We start from the raw sequence: 16449 nt of genomic DNA, 5'->3' as shown, positions 1-16449 counted from the left end.
ACCAGACCAGCAATGCCACTAATTGTTGGGTGTGTGGTCGACTCCCCCCTTTCCAGACACCGAAGGGAGTTCTGCCACTGTTTCCTTATCCATTTTCACATAACGGTTCATGTGGAGCATGGTCCACGTTAACGTCATCCTCAAATGATATGTCCTTTCTGAACAGTACATGTTTTCCAGACAAGCAAGGTCTTTCCCATAGAACAGGGTTAGATCTAGAAAATGAAGTTTATAATTTGGGTAATTATTCTTCGAATTTCATGGTCCTGAATGTTCAGTCTGATACTACTCCAGACTTACCTGCTATGTCAGTATTACCAGTCAAAGGTGAATTATGTGTCAGAAAGAATGGTTCCGTACATGTAGGACATAGTGATTGTACTACTATTGTCAAGTATAGTGACAGTGGGAAATCTATTTTCAAAGCTTCACGTCATTCTTATTTTGTTTGTGGTCAAACCGCATATGTTCGTCTGCCCCTCGATTGGGAGGGAACCTGTTACATTGCCTTCCTACTGCCACCAGTTTTTCTAGCCCCACCTGACTATCATAGGAACTCCCACCTAGTACATACTAGACACAAGAGAGACCTCCCGATTGTTGATTATACTGAAACTGCTCTAGAACAATACATAGATATCAATAAAGGTGTCTTTCCCTACTTAGGTACTGTCGTGAATAGTAAACTGATACGTAGATTAACCAGAACACTTGAAGCAGTAGTGATTGAGACTACCTCTGCTCTAGGTAACTTAACCGAAGAGCAATCCTTTATGAGAATTGTCGTGCTCCAGAATCGTCTCGTCCTTGACGTCATACTGGCCGATAGGGGCGGGGCATGTAGAGTCATCGGATCTAGTTGCTGCATTTTCATTCCTAATAACGCGCCGTCTGTTTATTCAGCTATAACCAGACTCCATAAAATTGCCCATCTGTTATACCAAAATCCAGGCACCTGGACATGGTCCGGTTGGTTCTGGAATATAATTTCCGCCTGGGGATGGAAAGTGTTGTCCTTTCTAGGTATTGCAGTAGCGATCATATATAGTTGCTGCCTCTGTATAAAATGTGGCCCTGCGATTTGCGGCATTTGTGCTACCTCTTGTATTCCTAGTCCCAAGTCCCGTTCTAAATCCAGTTCCAAGAAAATTCGAGACGAGCAAATGATACTGTATGAAATAATAGATGGTATCATGAATATTGATGTTTCCTGATGGAAACGTAGTGACAAGGAGGGAATGTGGAAAAGTAAATTTTGCCATGTTCTGTGTCCCTACGTGTCCCCCATCTTATGTTATGTGTGCATGATTAATATGCATATGTATTTCCCATGTTTGATTAAAGACGCACTTACAGTTGTGTCCATCTCTAGTATGCCAGTTTCCAGTTCTCGTGAAAGCTACGAGTATCAGGCCTATGTAAGGTTACGTTGCCACGTTTCTCAGTGTGCACGTTATTTCATTGAAAAGTCCCCGTTTCTAGGCCTCAAAAGGGCCCGGACACCAGATTCAGCTCCTGTCTCCTGAGCCCTCGCTGAGGAGCGATACAGCCCCCACCTGTATTCCTGACCCTTCACTTACTTCCTGCCTCACAGTGCCCGGCTCGGCCTGGCTCTGCCTGCTAGTCTGCCAAAAGTATGTTATGATTCTAGTTATCAGTCCAGCCCTCCTTCTCTGCATTCCTAAGCTACTGAATCGCATCAATAGTTTCAGTCATCGTCTAGCCTTTACGTCTCCATGTAAGAGAAATACTGTATTAATGGTCATTTAATATTCTTCAACACGCACTACATGTAGAATAATGCATGCACCAGTCTTAGAGTCTGTTAGCCTTTACCCCGATAACTTCTGGATTCTATCAACATGTTCTCTAAACATCAGATACTAGATAGTGTTTAGGTACATGTCGCCCTGACTCTCCAGACTTCAGTCTCTGCTCCTAGCGCAGAAGTCATAGCCCCCAGCTTCTCCTAGTAACACGTCATTGTCAGTTTGCGCGCACCACTAGGTTAGAGGTCCCGGCTCCTCAGATAGCCCCCTCCATGTTTCCGCCCCATTTATGACATATTCTGTTACGTTTACATCACATGTCTATGTAAACGCCTTCTGTTACACCTCTTTTCACCCTTATCTTTCGCGACTGCTATTGACCACACCCACTGCTCCGCCTATTGTATGTATTGTAATGCAATTGTTTTAGTATATATATTTGTGCACTGTTATTAAATGTTACGCCAGCGCCGTTGTCCCGATTCCGATCCTGCCCCCGGCAGCGCTGCCATCCTATTCCTGTGCAGGTTGTCCTGTTCCTGTCCTTATGCTGTATTAAACCTGCAAACTCCTACTACCTCGAATCTTGACTCTTATTTATTGAGCTATCTGTTATTACTATGTCCAGTCAAAAATAGATCCGGTATTATTTATTTATATACCACAGAGGGTAACCTTATTGTACACATAGGGCCAGTTGTAGGTGGCCAAATACCGTTCGCTAACGCTGAAATTCGCATTTCAGCGTTTGCGACCGGTATTTGGCTGAGGGCAATGTAGGTGAGTTTAAACCTACTAGCACAATAAGGAATCGCAAAATTGCGATTCCTTATTTTGCTCTTGCATTTAAGGAATTGGTAATTGTGATTACTTAAATGCAATGTAAGCAGTACAAAAGAAAGTGCACTTTAGTCTTAAGGAATCACTAACTACCACTAACTTCAAGTTGGTGGTAATTAGCATTGTCCTGTAAAAAAGCACTTTTTTGCTTTTTTAAAGTGCCATGTGGCACACATTCATGCCCTTAGGGCATGTATGTACGCCACATGTGCACACATGCACATTTCAGGGGTGCAACAGGGTGTCCTTTTGACACCCTGGCACCCTTGAAATAGCTCCTGCTATTTGCGATTCTTTAATACTGAATCTCAAATAGTGAACATCTTCCCATTCATTCCTATGGGCCTCCTGGCCCATAGGAATGAATGGGTAGGTATTCCTTATTAACGAATCTCAATTTGCGATTCGTTTTTAAGGAATTTGAAGGAATTGCTAATATTTTAGCTATTCCTACATGCATTCAATTTAGCGAGTCCTTAATAGCAATTCGGTAAAAATTGCTATTAATGACTCGCTAAATTGAATTTACCTACATCTGGCCCGTAGCTTCCTAGTTCCTCCAGCCCCTCAGGTGGAATGCCGCACACTTGAGTAGAGCTAGTGATTGGACCTTAGATCACTTTTACCAAGAACCTTTCAGAAAAGAGATGCCCCGGTGTGCCGGTGCCCTCATTCCGGTCAGAAAGCAGTAAACACACAATTTAATTAACTGAATAGTTAGGTTAGCATGACGTCTAGAATGCAGGATTTAATTATTTAAATTTAATATAATTTAGGGTTAGGATAAAAATTATTTCAATACAACCTGAATGCTTGTAATGTGAGATACATTATTTGCATTAAATAAATTATAGGGTTAGGGTTTTTTGTATTGTTCTCACATTACTAATTGTCAATTTATTTAAATAGAATGAAATATAGGTGGAGTTGAAAAGTACTTTGTGATAAAAAACAATAATTTAATTACATTTAATGAAAATTAATTTCATTTAATTTAGCTTTAGAAGTTTTATTAGAATAAGGAAACTTATCATTTTGAATTATATAAAAAATGGCATTGTGTTATCAGTCATGAAATTTAACATAATAAAATTATATTTAAAATATAGTAAACTGCATTATCCTAAAGTTTAGAGTTATTAATGTGGGCAAAGTAAATGCTAGGTCACGTAAATGCATGGAAGTATAGGTATTGTAATGCAAGCATAAAGACATACAAGTTACAGCCCTCAGAATGATTTTCCCAGCCCTCACCAGCCCGAATACAGAGATCATTGCTGGGCGAGTGCATGCGATGACCTTGGCTCCTTCAGGGTCTCTTTCCAATGGGCACAGATTAGGACTAGTTATGTAAAGCCCTTGAGGATTCTTTCTCCTGCATTATCTATGAATATGCTGCAGTCAGGCTTGTTTTGTATTGACAACAAAAAGCATTGTAGGTAAGAGACAAAGAGAGTGCAGCAATATTGCCCCCTACCCCACCTGCACAGTAGATCTGTTTGTTTGGCATTGATTTATAAAAATCGTTCGTGTTTGTGCATGAGTAATTATTAATCCATGTGTACATGCAGCACAGGGCGCTGGAGACTCCATGACCGTGGAAACATTCCGGTGCACGGGCGGGGCTTTCAGTTGGAGGCCGCCAAACTCATGAACATGCTGCATTTGGCTTTCCACTAATATTGCTTACTGTCATACCGCTATGAAAACAAGGTCCCTGAATGTTTATTTTGTTGCAGATCATGAAGGGGTCTGTCCATCTTATATTTCAAATTCACCGCTCTGCCCTGCCGCCTATGCGCCCTCCTGTGGCCAAGACTGGAACTGCGCCGCTGATGAGAAATGCTGCACTGTGGGCTGCCAGCGGAAGTGCGTCAAGGCGCTGAAAGGTGCATTTCCGGGAGAGTTGAGGAGGAGGGGGGTAACAGAGCAGGACCTTTGAAGATCCTGATAGCAAGTAGTAAGAGTCTACATATAACCGTCACAGGACCATGTGTGTTCCAAGCCATCCTATCCAGGCAGGTGACTGCTGTGGGGCATCAGCGTTGTCATTGCAGGGGAACCAGGAATACAACAGCCTTAAGCAGAAAGAAAGTTCTTTAAAATGTATACCTCTCAGTCACAGGATTCACATATGTCCGATGCTTTATGTTTTAGAATATCGGATCCAGGTGTGCTGTGATCTCCGTAGAAGGGACAGGAGGCACACATCTCTTGAGTACCCACGTGTGAGTTAAGGGAAATGACTGTGAGCGTCAGAGGGAGGGACCTTGTTAGTCCAGGACTTATTTACAAAACATTTGTATTTGGGCCAGCTCTTGTATTTTTAATGTGTCGAGATTATGTGCATGATGCTCTTGCAGGGTGGAAGTTATCAGATGAGATTTGTGGACATAGCTTTGTGATTGGTTATGGAGAGAGGCTGAAATGTTGTGTGTTGATATATTGTCAGTAAGTGTTATGTTATGTTATGTTATTAAACATTTATATCGCGCACGGATACTCAAGAGTGCGCCGGCGCCGAGGTGGACCATAACAACGAGCAGCATATTTAGATGGGTTGGTTAAAAAGGAAGGTCTTCAGCTGTTTCTTAAATAGCATAGTGTCTTGGATGTTGCGCAACTCCAGAGGAAGGGAATTCTAGGCCACTGCAGCCTTAACGGAGAAGGAGCTACCCCCTAACTGAACCCTGCGAAAGCGGGGAACAGTGGTCAGGTGCAGAGTGGTAGAGCGGAGGTTTCTAGGAGGCGTGTAGAAGGAAATGCGCCTCTGGAGGTAAACTGGGCCAAGACCATGCAAGGCTCTATGAGCCAGCGTAAGGGCCTTAAACTAAATACTGCGGACAACAGGCAGCCAGTGCAAGTCGCGTAAATGCTGCTTTATGCTTGTGCGCCCAGGGATTTGCAGCAGAACCCTGGCCGCCGCATTCTGAATTACTTGCAATTTCTTTGACTGGTATCCCGGGAGTCCAACGTATAAGCCATTGGCGTAGTCAATGCGGGACAAGATCAATGCCCGAGTGACCATTTCCTTGGCAGATCGAGGTAGCAAAGGGAAGAACTTCTTAAGAGATTTTAGGATACCAAAGCATACCCCTGCCAGTCGCTTTATTTGAGTAGAGAATCGGAGATCCTCCTCAAACCAAATCCCCAGATTTTTAGCAGGATTGCCAGATGACAATGGCTGGGGATACTCAGGGGGCCTCAAAGTCTCTTTAAAGAACGATGGGAAAGGGCCGTAGAGGAGAACCTCCGATTTACCCTCATTACACTTCAGCTGTGCCCGGGCCAGCCAACCAAAGACCGCTGCGAGGCAGCGCTGGGCAGCTGAGAGAGATGTTTCACCTTCCTTCCAGGTAAAGAGGAGCTGAGTGTCATCCGCATATGCAATGACTTTTGCACCCAGCTCCTCCGCGAGGAAGATCAGGGGGTAACGTAAACGTTAAAAAGCAAGGGGCTCAGAGTGGAGCCCTGAGGGACTCCGGTAGCCACTGTACGAGGGGTGGAAGAGAAAGGGGCCATCCAGACCTGCTGTGTGCGATCTACTAGGAAGGATTCAAGCCACTTCCAGGCCTGCCCAGACACGCCAATGTGGGAGAGCCTAGAAAGGAGTAGTTGGTGAGGGACCGTATCGAAGGCGGTAGAGAGGTCCAATAAAATCAGCGCCGATCTGCCGCCCCCGTCCAAACACTCCCTTATGGCTTCTGATATTTCCACAAGAGCAGTCTTGGTGCTATAGGAGGCTCTAAATCCGGATTGAGCAGGATGAAGGGAACCTGATGCCTCAACGAAAGTGGATAGCTGCCTAAAAACTGCTTTCTCACATATCTTAGCCACCGCCGGAAGTAAAGAAATAGGGCGATAGCTGGCAGGAATGTTAGGATCTAAGGAGGGCTTTTTCAAGAGTGGTATAAGTTTAGCCTCCTTCCATACCTTGGGAACAATGCCGGTCTGAAGTGATAGGTTTATGATAGTATTCACCTCCGGATTAACTACCTCAGCCACCTCAGCAAGCAGTCTAGCAAAACACGGATCAGAGGGAGATCCGGATTTGAGAGATGAAAGGATAGATAGAGAGTCTTTCGGAGTGATCGGCTGAAAAGCCGTTAGTGAGGGGGCAGGCAGAGGGGGAACTGGTGAACTTGAGGTGTGGGCGTCAGTCTGCTCAATGCAGTCTGACCCTAGAGAATCCTGTATAGCCTGGATTTTGTCAATAAAAAAGTCAGACAGTTTCTCACACCATTCTGCCGAAACAGGCAGATCGATCCGCTCTGCAATAGGATTGAGAAAGCTCTGTACAATGGAAAATATTTCCTATGAGTTGTTTCTAGAGCCGGCGATGCGCTCAGTAAAGAAAAGGCTTTTAGCCTCCTTAATAGCTCGATAATACTCCCTATGGACTTTTATGAGTACAGCTTTCGCCAATGGACAATAATTTAGTCTCCAGCAACGTTCAAGTTTTTTACAGGAGTGCTTTAGTGCTCTAAGGTTGCTGGAATACCAGGGTTTGGACGGCGCATTTCTAACGTGCTTATCGGGGAGGAGAGGAGTAACAGACTCCACCGCTGGGCAATCCAGTAAGTAAAATTCATTATAGCACCCTCCAGTGTCACATTGGCAGAAGGCCGGGAATTAGACGGAACTCTGCTAAAGACGGAAGCATCAATCCTCTGAGAGGGTTTGCTTAAAGGGGACTTTGTTAAAAGCACAGGTTTAGCAATAGACCAGGAAAACTGAATCAGGGAGTGATCAGACCAAGGTATTTGAAGAGGATGGATACCAGACAGGGGAAAGTTAGAGCACACAAAATCAAGGATATGTCCCCCGATGTGTGTGGGGGAGTTAGTCCATTGAGTAAGTTGTGCCATTTTCAGGGAGTCCGAAAGTTCAATCGTATCAGCCCTGGACGGGCAGTCGAAATGTATGTAAAAGTCCCCCAGTAATAGAAATCTGGAAAAGCGTAAAGCCCTAGGGACAATGATCTCATCGAGGGCTTTCAAAACGCTCCAGAAGAGCCTGGGGGCCTATAGACAAGTGTCCCCCGAGCGTAAAGTGAGGGGTGAGGGAGATAGAAAAGTAAAAAAATTCACCCCCTTCAATTCCTAGGGAGACTTCGTGGACCAGAGTCCAGGAATCTCTTGCCCACCTTCCTATCTACCCTGATAATTTTAAACCCCCTGGGGATAGCCAACTCAACCATGGGGGCCGAGGATTCATTGAACCAAGTCTCAGTCAAAAACAAGAGATCATATTGGTCCTCCGAAAGGAGTTCATAGACCTCTAAGGCGTGCTTAACCACAGAGCGAGAGTTGACAAGAGCCGTCCGAATACGAACTCCCTCCCCAGCTATAACCGGGGGAATAGTCTGGGGAAGCGGGGCCTGTGAGGAGGTGTTGAAACTACATTGACACTCACTACACTTCCGGGTCAAACTATCAAGGACGTTCCACTGGCAGACACATTCCTCCTTGAATTTATTGAGGCCCATTAAAACATCCCCGTTATAGCGTCTAGGCGCTTTCCGGGTCTTTCAGTGTGCAAAACATAAAGCACTCTGCTGCCGTGTGTAACTGCTACAGACATATATACTTATATCAGCTACACCGCTCACGGCTACAGAGTGCGTTCGAAAACACTTCAATTATAAAACATTTGCACCGTTACAATTTGTACACCATATAAAACGATATAAATCAGTAACTACTTTTGGGCATGCATATCAGGGACTGAACCAGACATGGGGTAGTCTAGTGAGTATAGTGAAGGATAAGGATCACGAAGTCAGTCCGACTGGTAGATTATAAGGTTTATTCCAGGTAAGTACATTAGAAGAAGAAGAGTAGATAAGAATTCACTGAAACCCCACCAGTAGCAGGTTACTCACCCTCTCAGCCCCAGGTCTCAACTGACTTCAGGGAGGTAGGGAACATTCTAATGCATCACAACAATACGAACATTCTACAGGGACAAGTCAGAGACAGAGAAGGATGTAATGAAGACACTACACATCTCCCTTTTTTACAACAAAATCAAAAAGAAGTATCAGATGCAAATATATCAATAACAAATACAATAACGATGAAAATATAAAGGAAAAGTAGAAACCAGGTGAGTAAGAAAAAGAAGAGTTAAATACAAGAGGTAATAAAAGAAGTGAGAAAAGAGTTATAGTGAAAAAGTGAAAAGGTGGTAAATTATGAAGCACAGTTATAAACACAAAGGATACAGCAGGAATGGAAGAAATGCAAATAAAAGGAAAGAGAAAAAAGGAAGGACAACAGATCTTCTGTTTAAATGACAAGAGAAAACAAAACAATAAAGGAAAGACAACAGGTCTTCTCTATAAATTACAAGAAAGAACATATCTTCTCCGTAAAAGACAAAAGAGAAGGAGATGGCAAGAATGTAGACACTGAACACCAACGTTGAAAGTAAAGCAAAATATACCAATTGGCCAGACTGGTGAAATTGTGAAACAACAAACGAAGAAGTGAAAGGTATAACTACGCAAAGAAATATACATGAGGGAAGGAAGTACTCCACAAGAGAAAATAAACAGAATCTCCAATAAAATTAAGAAGAATGGTGAGAACAAACACCTAATGGAGCACCAACAGAGGAAAACCTCAATTGCCAGAAAGAAAAAATAATTAGGAATGAAACCTTTAAAAAAAAGGCGCAGAAAATCTGGCATAATAATTAAATCATCAAATAAAAGCTTTCCGTGCACAGAACATTAAAACTCATGAGTAATACCTTCAATAATAATGAAATTTAATGTAGCGTACGTCTACGCACAAGAAAATGTTTAGAATAAGTTAACATATGTACATATAGAAACAAAAAGTATCATGAATTTGAAAGTAGCATAACTGAATTCAGAAAATAATACAATGCGTGAAGTAAGAAAAGTAGTAGGTACCTCGAATACGACGTCAGCAAATAAAGCATGAAACCTTTAAATGTAGATGCTGTAAATCCACTCACATCTAATACAAGTAAATATAGAGCATTTTGAAACAAACTAAATTACATAGACACTGCACATTAATTAGTTGAACTGGAATGAAGAATTAATAAAATGTGCAAAATTATCAAATAAGCAGAGAATAAAAATAAACTTGTGAATTATTCCTGATGTAAATAAAGTGATAAAATGATACATGAACGTAAAATTTAACATGCAAATGTATTTACAATACATTAGAAATTATATTAGAAATTGCAATGACCATGTATACTAAAATAAGTATCACAAAAACAATAAAATAAAATAATTAATGTAGTCACCGTTGTAGAGCAGGAAACTTGAAGAGGACTTTGAAGAAGACCCAGCAAACGTAAACATTATTAGCAAACCTTGTCAAGACTTTAAAATCAGCAGGCATGAAACATTTACACATTTGATAAGTTACGGTGCTCTCGTGTATTCTAAGCATTGCTGAATATTCAGGTATATTAGTGCTGGAAACCACTAAATGGCACTATTGAATTCAAAATTTGCAAACATTCGTGACAAGAATTTATTTTCAATTCTATTAAGGACAAGGAGGCGAGGATTATGCTATCTCATTTCTTTAATGAAATGCCCAGCAGCCATAGAAACAATAAACTACATTACCCAGAAACACATGGGCAACAACCATAGAGTCAGGGGTATAAAATGGCATATAGAGAGTCACTCTTCCTCTTTCTTTCGTAACAAAAACTCCAGGAAAACAGACCATATCCAGTCCGGAAAATCCAACAAGAACAAGAGGAACGCCAAACTAGGAAGTCCAAGAAACATCCAAAACGGTAGAAATCTTTGAAGACTGCAACCAAAATCCTCCGCAGGAGCAGGAAGGCAGGGTCCAGGTAAAACGGAGACATCCTCACTTTGGATCAGAACCTGAAAGGAACACAAAGCGGTAATATCCAAGCTATGCAACAAATGAGCATAAAGCAGAAATGGGGTGGGAAAAAATAAGATATTTTTCAATACATCATCAGAAGAACAACAGTAAAAGCATCATCTGAACAGAATGCAGAGAATAACGGGTGGGATAATCCTCGCCTCCTTGTCCTTAATAGAATTGAAAATTCTTGTCACGAATGTTTGCAAATTTTGAATTCTATTTCAGGACAGGAGGCTCCGATTATGCTTGTTTAAAGCTGATCCACCACAACAGAGGCAACATTATCAATAGGTTTAAAGTAAAAGGTCTTGAACACAGAATCAGAAGACCAGTCTGCAGCTTTCATTATATCAAATAAAGTCAATCCCAAAGAAAAAGCTTTAGAGGCCATAGCCCCACGTGCAGAATGTGCCCCAAAAACAGATACATCAATGCCAGCCTCAGCCATGAGCCACCGGACCCACCTGGCTAACGTAGCCAGGGTAACGGGCAAAAAGGCTTTTGTAACGCAATTAACAATTGACCCTGCATATCAGAACGTAAAGTAGAAGTACTTACTTCATAATCCTTTAAGCATTGAACGACACAGAGTTGTGGACGTTGAGGAAAAGAAGGATAAGAGATAATGGTAGCATTCGTTTTGGTCCGTCTAGAGAGACGAAATGAAACTCCTTTAGGAGTAAAACTGCGTCCAGCGAGATCCAAAGCCCGAACATCAGAAACCCGCTTGCAGGAAACCAGACAAAGCAACATGGTAAGTTTGGCCGACAACTGTTTACGAGATAGTAAAGAATTAAGCGGCCAAGATTCCAGAAAACGTAAGACAATAGAAACATCCGACAAGGAAACATATTTAGGACGAGGAGGAGTCGCCAAGTAGGTGAGCATTGTAGGATCCACCTCAGGTGTATCTGCTAAACCATCAGCAAGGTCTGGGCGTGGACATTCTGAGCGGAGGCGCGCACGGACGTCCTTGTCAAAAGACTGCCTAATGTGCTGCTGAACATAGGCCGTTACAGCTGGCGACGGAAGCCACGCCGTCGAATTAGGGTGGACTATGTCAGCAGGATTAAAGGAGAGAACCTGGGGGTGACTATGGGCATCCACAAAATGTTCCTTACATTTTCTCTTCTTAGGAGGAGGGGAAAGATGTTCTGAGGACGAAGAAGAGAGATGGTCTTCACTTTCGACCTCCACTGCCCTTTGGCGAGACGTTAAAGTGGACATGGACTTGGCCAAGCGCTGAAAATCAGACGCATGTGGGTTCCCAGGAGAAGAAGTATAGGACTTGGAAGCAGGGACCCAGCCCTGCTGTTGCGCGTACTGAGTAAGATGGCGCTTAAGAGGAGTAATGGCACGGACCAAAGCTCTATTCATAGAGTGCTGGACACCCCTATCCAAGGCCTCAACCAAGCCCTGCTCAAGGGAATCTGAGGCTTCCTCGTCATACTCATTGTCATCAGCATAGTATGAGTCTGCCATAGTGTAGCAGAACGATTTATAGCCCACAAGATGACACAAAGGGATTTGCCCAAGGCAAAAATCAGGGGGGAGTGCAAAAACCCCACAGCAAGCTAGAAGGCACAAAATAATGCTTCACAAAAAACTATTTAAAACGTGGAGGGCAAGCTTGCTGTATACAAAAAAACACACTCTAGGCAGAGCCTATGCTTGTTGTTCCTGCCTGAAGCTTACACGAGCAACCGGCGTCTCAAGGGGTTAATGGGAAGGCTGTGGGCGCGTCTGTCACGAAGGACGACCTTCTGAGAAGCTCCGGTTCTGTCAACAAACAGAGAGCGCCGGAAGAACCCAAATGCGCATGCGCGGGACCCCGGCTGCCTCCCTGAGCAATGGCAGAGCTCGCGCAGGCAGCGCGAGCGTCTGCAAACCCCAAATGCCACTCCACCTAACAAAGAAGGCAGGCGCGAGGCGCCCGACTAAGCAAAGGAGGTGAACACACGCTCCCAAACGCGCCGCCGAGAAAACCGGGGAAGAAAATAAAGAAGCGCCACAGCGCGAGTACAAAGCCGCGAGCAGTGCAAAGCAGGAAAATAACGCGGCACACAGCGCGAACACAGCGCAAAACAGCAATATAATCAACAGTATCAAAACAGTAAGTAATAGCAAGAGAGCACTTAACTGGCTGCGGAGCAGCAAAGAAAGAGGAAGAGTGACTCTCTATATGCCATTTTATACCCCTGACTCTATGGTTGTTGCCCATGTGTTTCTGGGTAATGTAGTTTATTGTTTCTATGGCTGCTGGGCATTTCATTAAAGAAATGAGATAGCATAATCGGAGCCTCCTGTCCTGAAATAGAATTAATCATACCCGCCATTTACGTCTATGCAAAACAAGAAAATACCGAGTGAAACACGGAAGAAATCATCCATGAAATGCTGACCTTGAAGTTTAGTTTGTTGCTCTTGAAGAAGGTTGACGGTGCGCCTCATGAACTTAAAAAAAAAACTACCGGTTGGGTTCTGAAGTTGGGGTGCCAGTATGCGTGTGAAAAATATACGAATGAAAACAAAATTCTTTACCTTGCAGTTGCCTGGTCTTTGCAGTCCTTATAGTAATAAGCTGAAGTACACCCAGATTGTCGCCAAATTGTAGTGAAGGATAAGGATCACGTAGTCAGTCCGAGTGGTAGATTACAAAGTTTATTCTACATTAGAAGAAGATGAGTAGATAAGAATTCACTGAAACCCCACCAGGCGCTGGTTACTCTCCCGCTCAGCCCCAGGTCTCAACTGACAGGGAATCAGGGAACATTCTAACGGATCACAACAATACGAACATTCTACAGGGACAAGTCAGAGGCTGAGACGGATGTAATGAAGACACTACAGTGAGTCAACCAAACAACACAAACACATCCCATTATCTATCTATCTATCTATCTATCTATCTATCTATCTATCTATCTATCTATCTATCTATCTATCTATCTATCTATCTATCTATCGTCCTCACTCTATCTATCTATCTATCTATCTATCTATCTATCTATCTATCTATCTATCTATCTATCTATCTATCTATCTATCTATCTATCTATCGTCCTCACTCTATCTATCTATCTATCTATCTATCTATCTATCTATTTATCTATCTATCTATCTATCTATCTATCTATCTATCTATCTATCTATCTATCTATCTATCTATCTATCGTCCTCACTCTATCTATCTATCTATCTATCTATCTATCTATCTATCTATCTATCTATCTATCTATCTATCTATCTATCTATCTATCTATCTATCTATCTATCGTCCTCACTCTATCTATCTATCTATCTATCTATCTATCTATCTATCTATCTATCTATCTATCTATCTATCTATCTATCTATCTATCTATCTATCTATCTATCTATCTATCTATCTATCTATCTATCGTCCTCACTCTATCTATCTATCTATCTATCTATCTATTTATCTATCTATCTATCTATCTATCTATCTATCTATCTATCTATCTATCTATCTATCTATCTATCTATCTATCTATCTATCGTCCTCACTCTATCTATCTATCTATCTATCTATCTATCTATCTATCTATCTATCTATCTATCTATCTATCGTCCTCACTCTATCTATCTATCTATCTATCTATCTATCTATCTATCTATCTATCTATCTATCTATCTATCTATCTATCTATCAATCTATCTATCCATCTATCTATCCATCGCACTCTATCTATCTATCTATCTATCTATCTATCTATCTATCTATCTATCTATCTATCTATCTATCTATCTATCTATCTATCTATCTATCTATCGCCCTCACTCTATCTATCTATCTATCTATCTATCTATCTATCTATCTATCTATCTATCTATCTATCGCCCTCACTCTATCTATCTATCTATCTATCTATCTATCTATCTATCTATCTATCTATCTATCTATCTATCTATCTATCTATCTATCTATCGCCCTCACTCTATCTATCTATCTATCTATCTATCTATCTATCTATCTATCTATCTATCTATCTATCTATCTATCTATCTATCTATCTATCTATCTATCGCCCTCACTCTATCTATCGCCCTCTATCTATCGCCCTCACTCTATTTATCTATCACCTCACTCTATCTATCTATCTATCCATCGCCCTCACTCTATCTATCTATCTATCTATCTATCTATCTATCTATCTATCTATCTATCTATCTATCTATCTATCTATCTATCTATCTATCTATCTATCTATCTATCTATCTATCTATCTATCTATCTATCTATCTATCTATCTATCTATCTACCTATCTATCTATCTATCTATCTATCTATCTATCTATCTATCTATCTCTCTATCTATCGCCCTCACTCTATCTATCTATCTATCTATCTATCTATCTATCTATCTATCTATCTATCTATCTATCTATCTATCTATCTATCTATCTATCTATCTATCACTATCTATCTATCTATCTAGCTATCTATCTATCTATCACCATCTATCTATCTATCTATCTATCTATCTATCTATCTATCTATCACCCTTCTTCCTGTTCATCCAGTCTTCTGTCCAATTAATTTACGCTTTAGCCTATTAATCCTTTCACGTGTCACACTTGTGATCTCTTAGAGTTTGTAATAGGACATTGTTGAGGATGTTGAATTTTGCAGAAAGGTCTAGAAGGATCATCACTCATGAAGAATACACAAAGACTCATCGATGATTTGTATAATGGTGCTGTCAGGACTACACACTCCTCTAAAAGATAACTGGCAGTCATCCAAGAGGTGGCTCTCCCTGATAATTGTTTGAAGTGTTTATTTACACAACTTTACAGTACTTTGGAGAGGCATGTGCCTTGAGTATTACCTTGCTCCATTTTTGTGTTCTTTAATTAAATCCAGCAGCTGTCTACAATGCTCTGAAATGGGCAATGCATATTGTATTGCTAAAAAAAGAAATAAAGAAGTATATAATGGACCCTGCAGGCTCCTCCAACCTCCCTGCAATGGCAGAACATCTTAAATGTATGGGGGAGGGATCTGCGGAGGGTCTTCTTGAATCCTAATCAACTAGTTTTTCCATGTGTAATTGCCGTCATCATCAGGTTCCTTGCAGTTCTATATGATCTGCGATGGAAAGCAAATAGTGGTTGTGTCACTGCCTTGATAGGGACATTTGCCATGGAAGACATTAGTGTGGTTGTTACAGTCTTAACGTAGTTCACATCTTTTGAATTCAATTGCCATTAATCAGTCTTTTTGTACTTGTACTCTACTGAAGCCACAATGTTGTCCAGAGAAGCTACTCAGGTCTCATTCTTTCATTGATCTGTAACTAAGCTGGACCACAAATAAAGGTAGAAAATTCTCAAGCCTTAGTGTTGTCCTTGCGTCACACAAGGCAAAGCAAGACAATGCAAAGTCTACATTAATATCTACAAAGGCATTCACGCGGCGATTTGGGCCATCTATGTGGATTTATATAGAAATGTAACGCAACACAGCAGATTTTGGTGTGTTATGTTGCATTTCGAGTGTTTCCACAGATTTATTAAAGCTAGTAAACTTGGGAATGCGTCAAAATGCTACGCTTTTGCCAGTGATGTGTGCCAAGGAGAAATATCCTTATTTCTCCTAGTTACTTTCTCTTTCTATGCATGATGCATTCCCCATCACACATAGAAAGAGGAAAATTCCTCTCAGGATTCCCTTCCTGCACAAAAACAATCCTCGCTGTAAGGCTGAACTGTGAATGACGGGCATCTCATAGCTGTCTGGGCTCCAGCTTGTGATAAATGGCAGCTAGGGGTCAGAGGAAGGAGGCATAGATGAAATGATGGACAGCTTGACAATTATAGTGTAAAAGTGGAAAAGGATGGTATTGAAGGTGAGGGAAAAAGGTAAAGGTAAAGGGGTAAAGGTCAGTGACTCTATAAATAATAATGTGGTCAGACTC

At 41.6% G+C, this 16449-nt stretch overlaps 1 protein-coding gene across 1 annotated transcript in view; it reads left to right on the top strand.

Moving 5' to 3' along the window:
- The window catches only part of LOC144764010 (uncharacterized), a 190370-nt gene that overhangs the window by 160282 nt on the left and 13639 nt on the right, over positions 1-16449 (top strand). Inside the window, exon 10 of the mRNA XM_078650142.1 lies at positions 4349-4498. Coding sequence (XP_078506268.1) covers positions 4349-4498 — 150 coding nt within the window. The remainder of the gene's footprint in view (positions 1-4348; positions 4499-16449) is intronic.

The sequence above is a fragment of the Lissotriton helveticus genome, chromosome 6 (assembly GCF_964261635.1).
Source record: "Lissotriton helveticus chromosome 6, aLisHel1.1, whole genome shotgun sequence".
Taxonomy (NCBI): domain Eukaryota; kingdom Metazoa; phylum Chordata; class Amphibia; order Caudata; family Salamandridae; genus Lissotriton; species Lissotriton helveticus.
The sequence above is the reverse complement of the archived record's forward strand: the minus strand, read 5'-3'. Positions and strand labels throughout refer to the sequence as shown.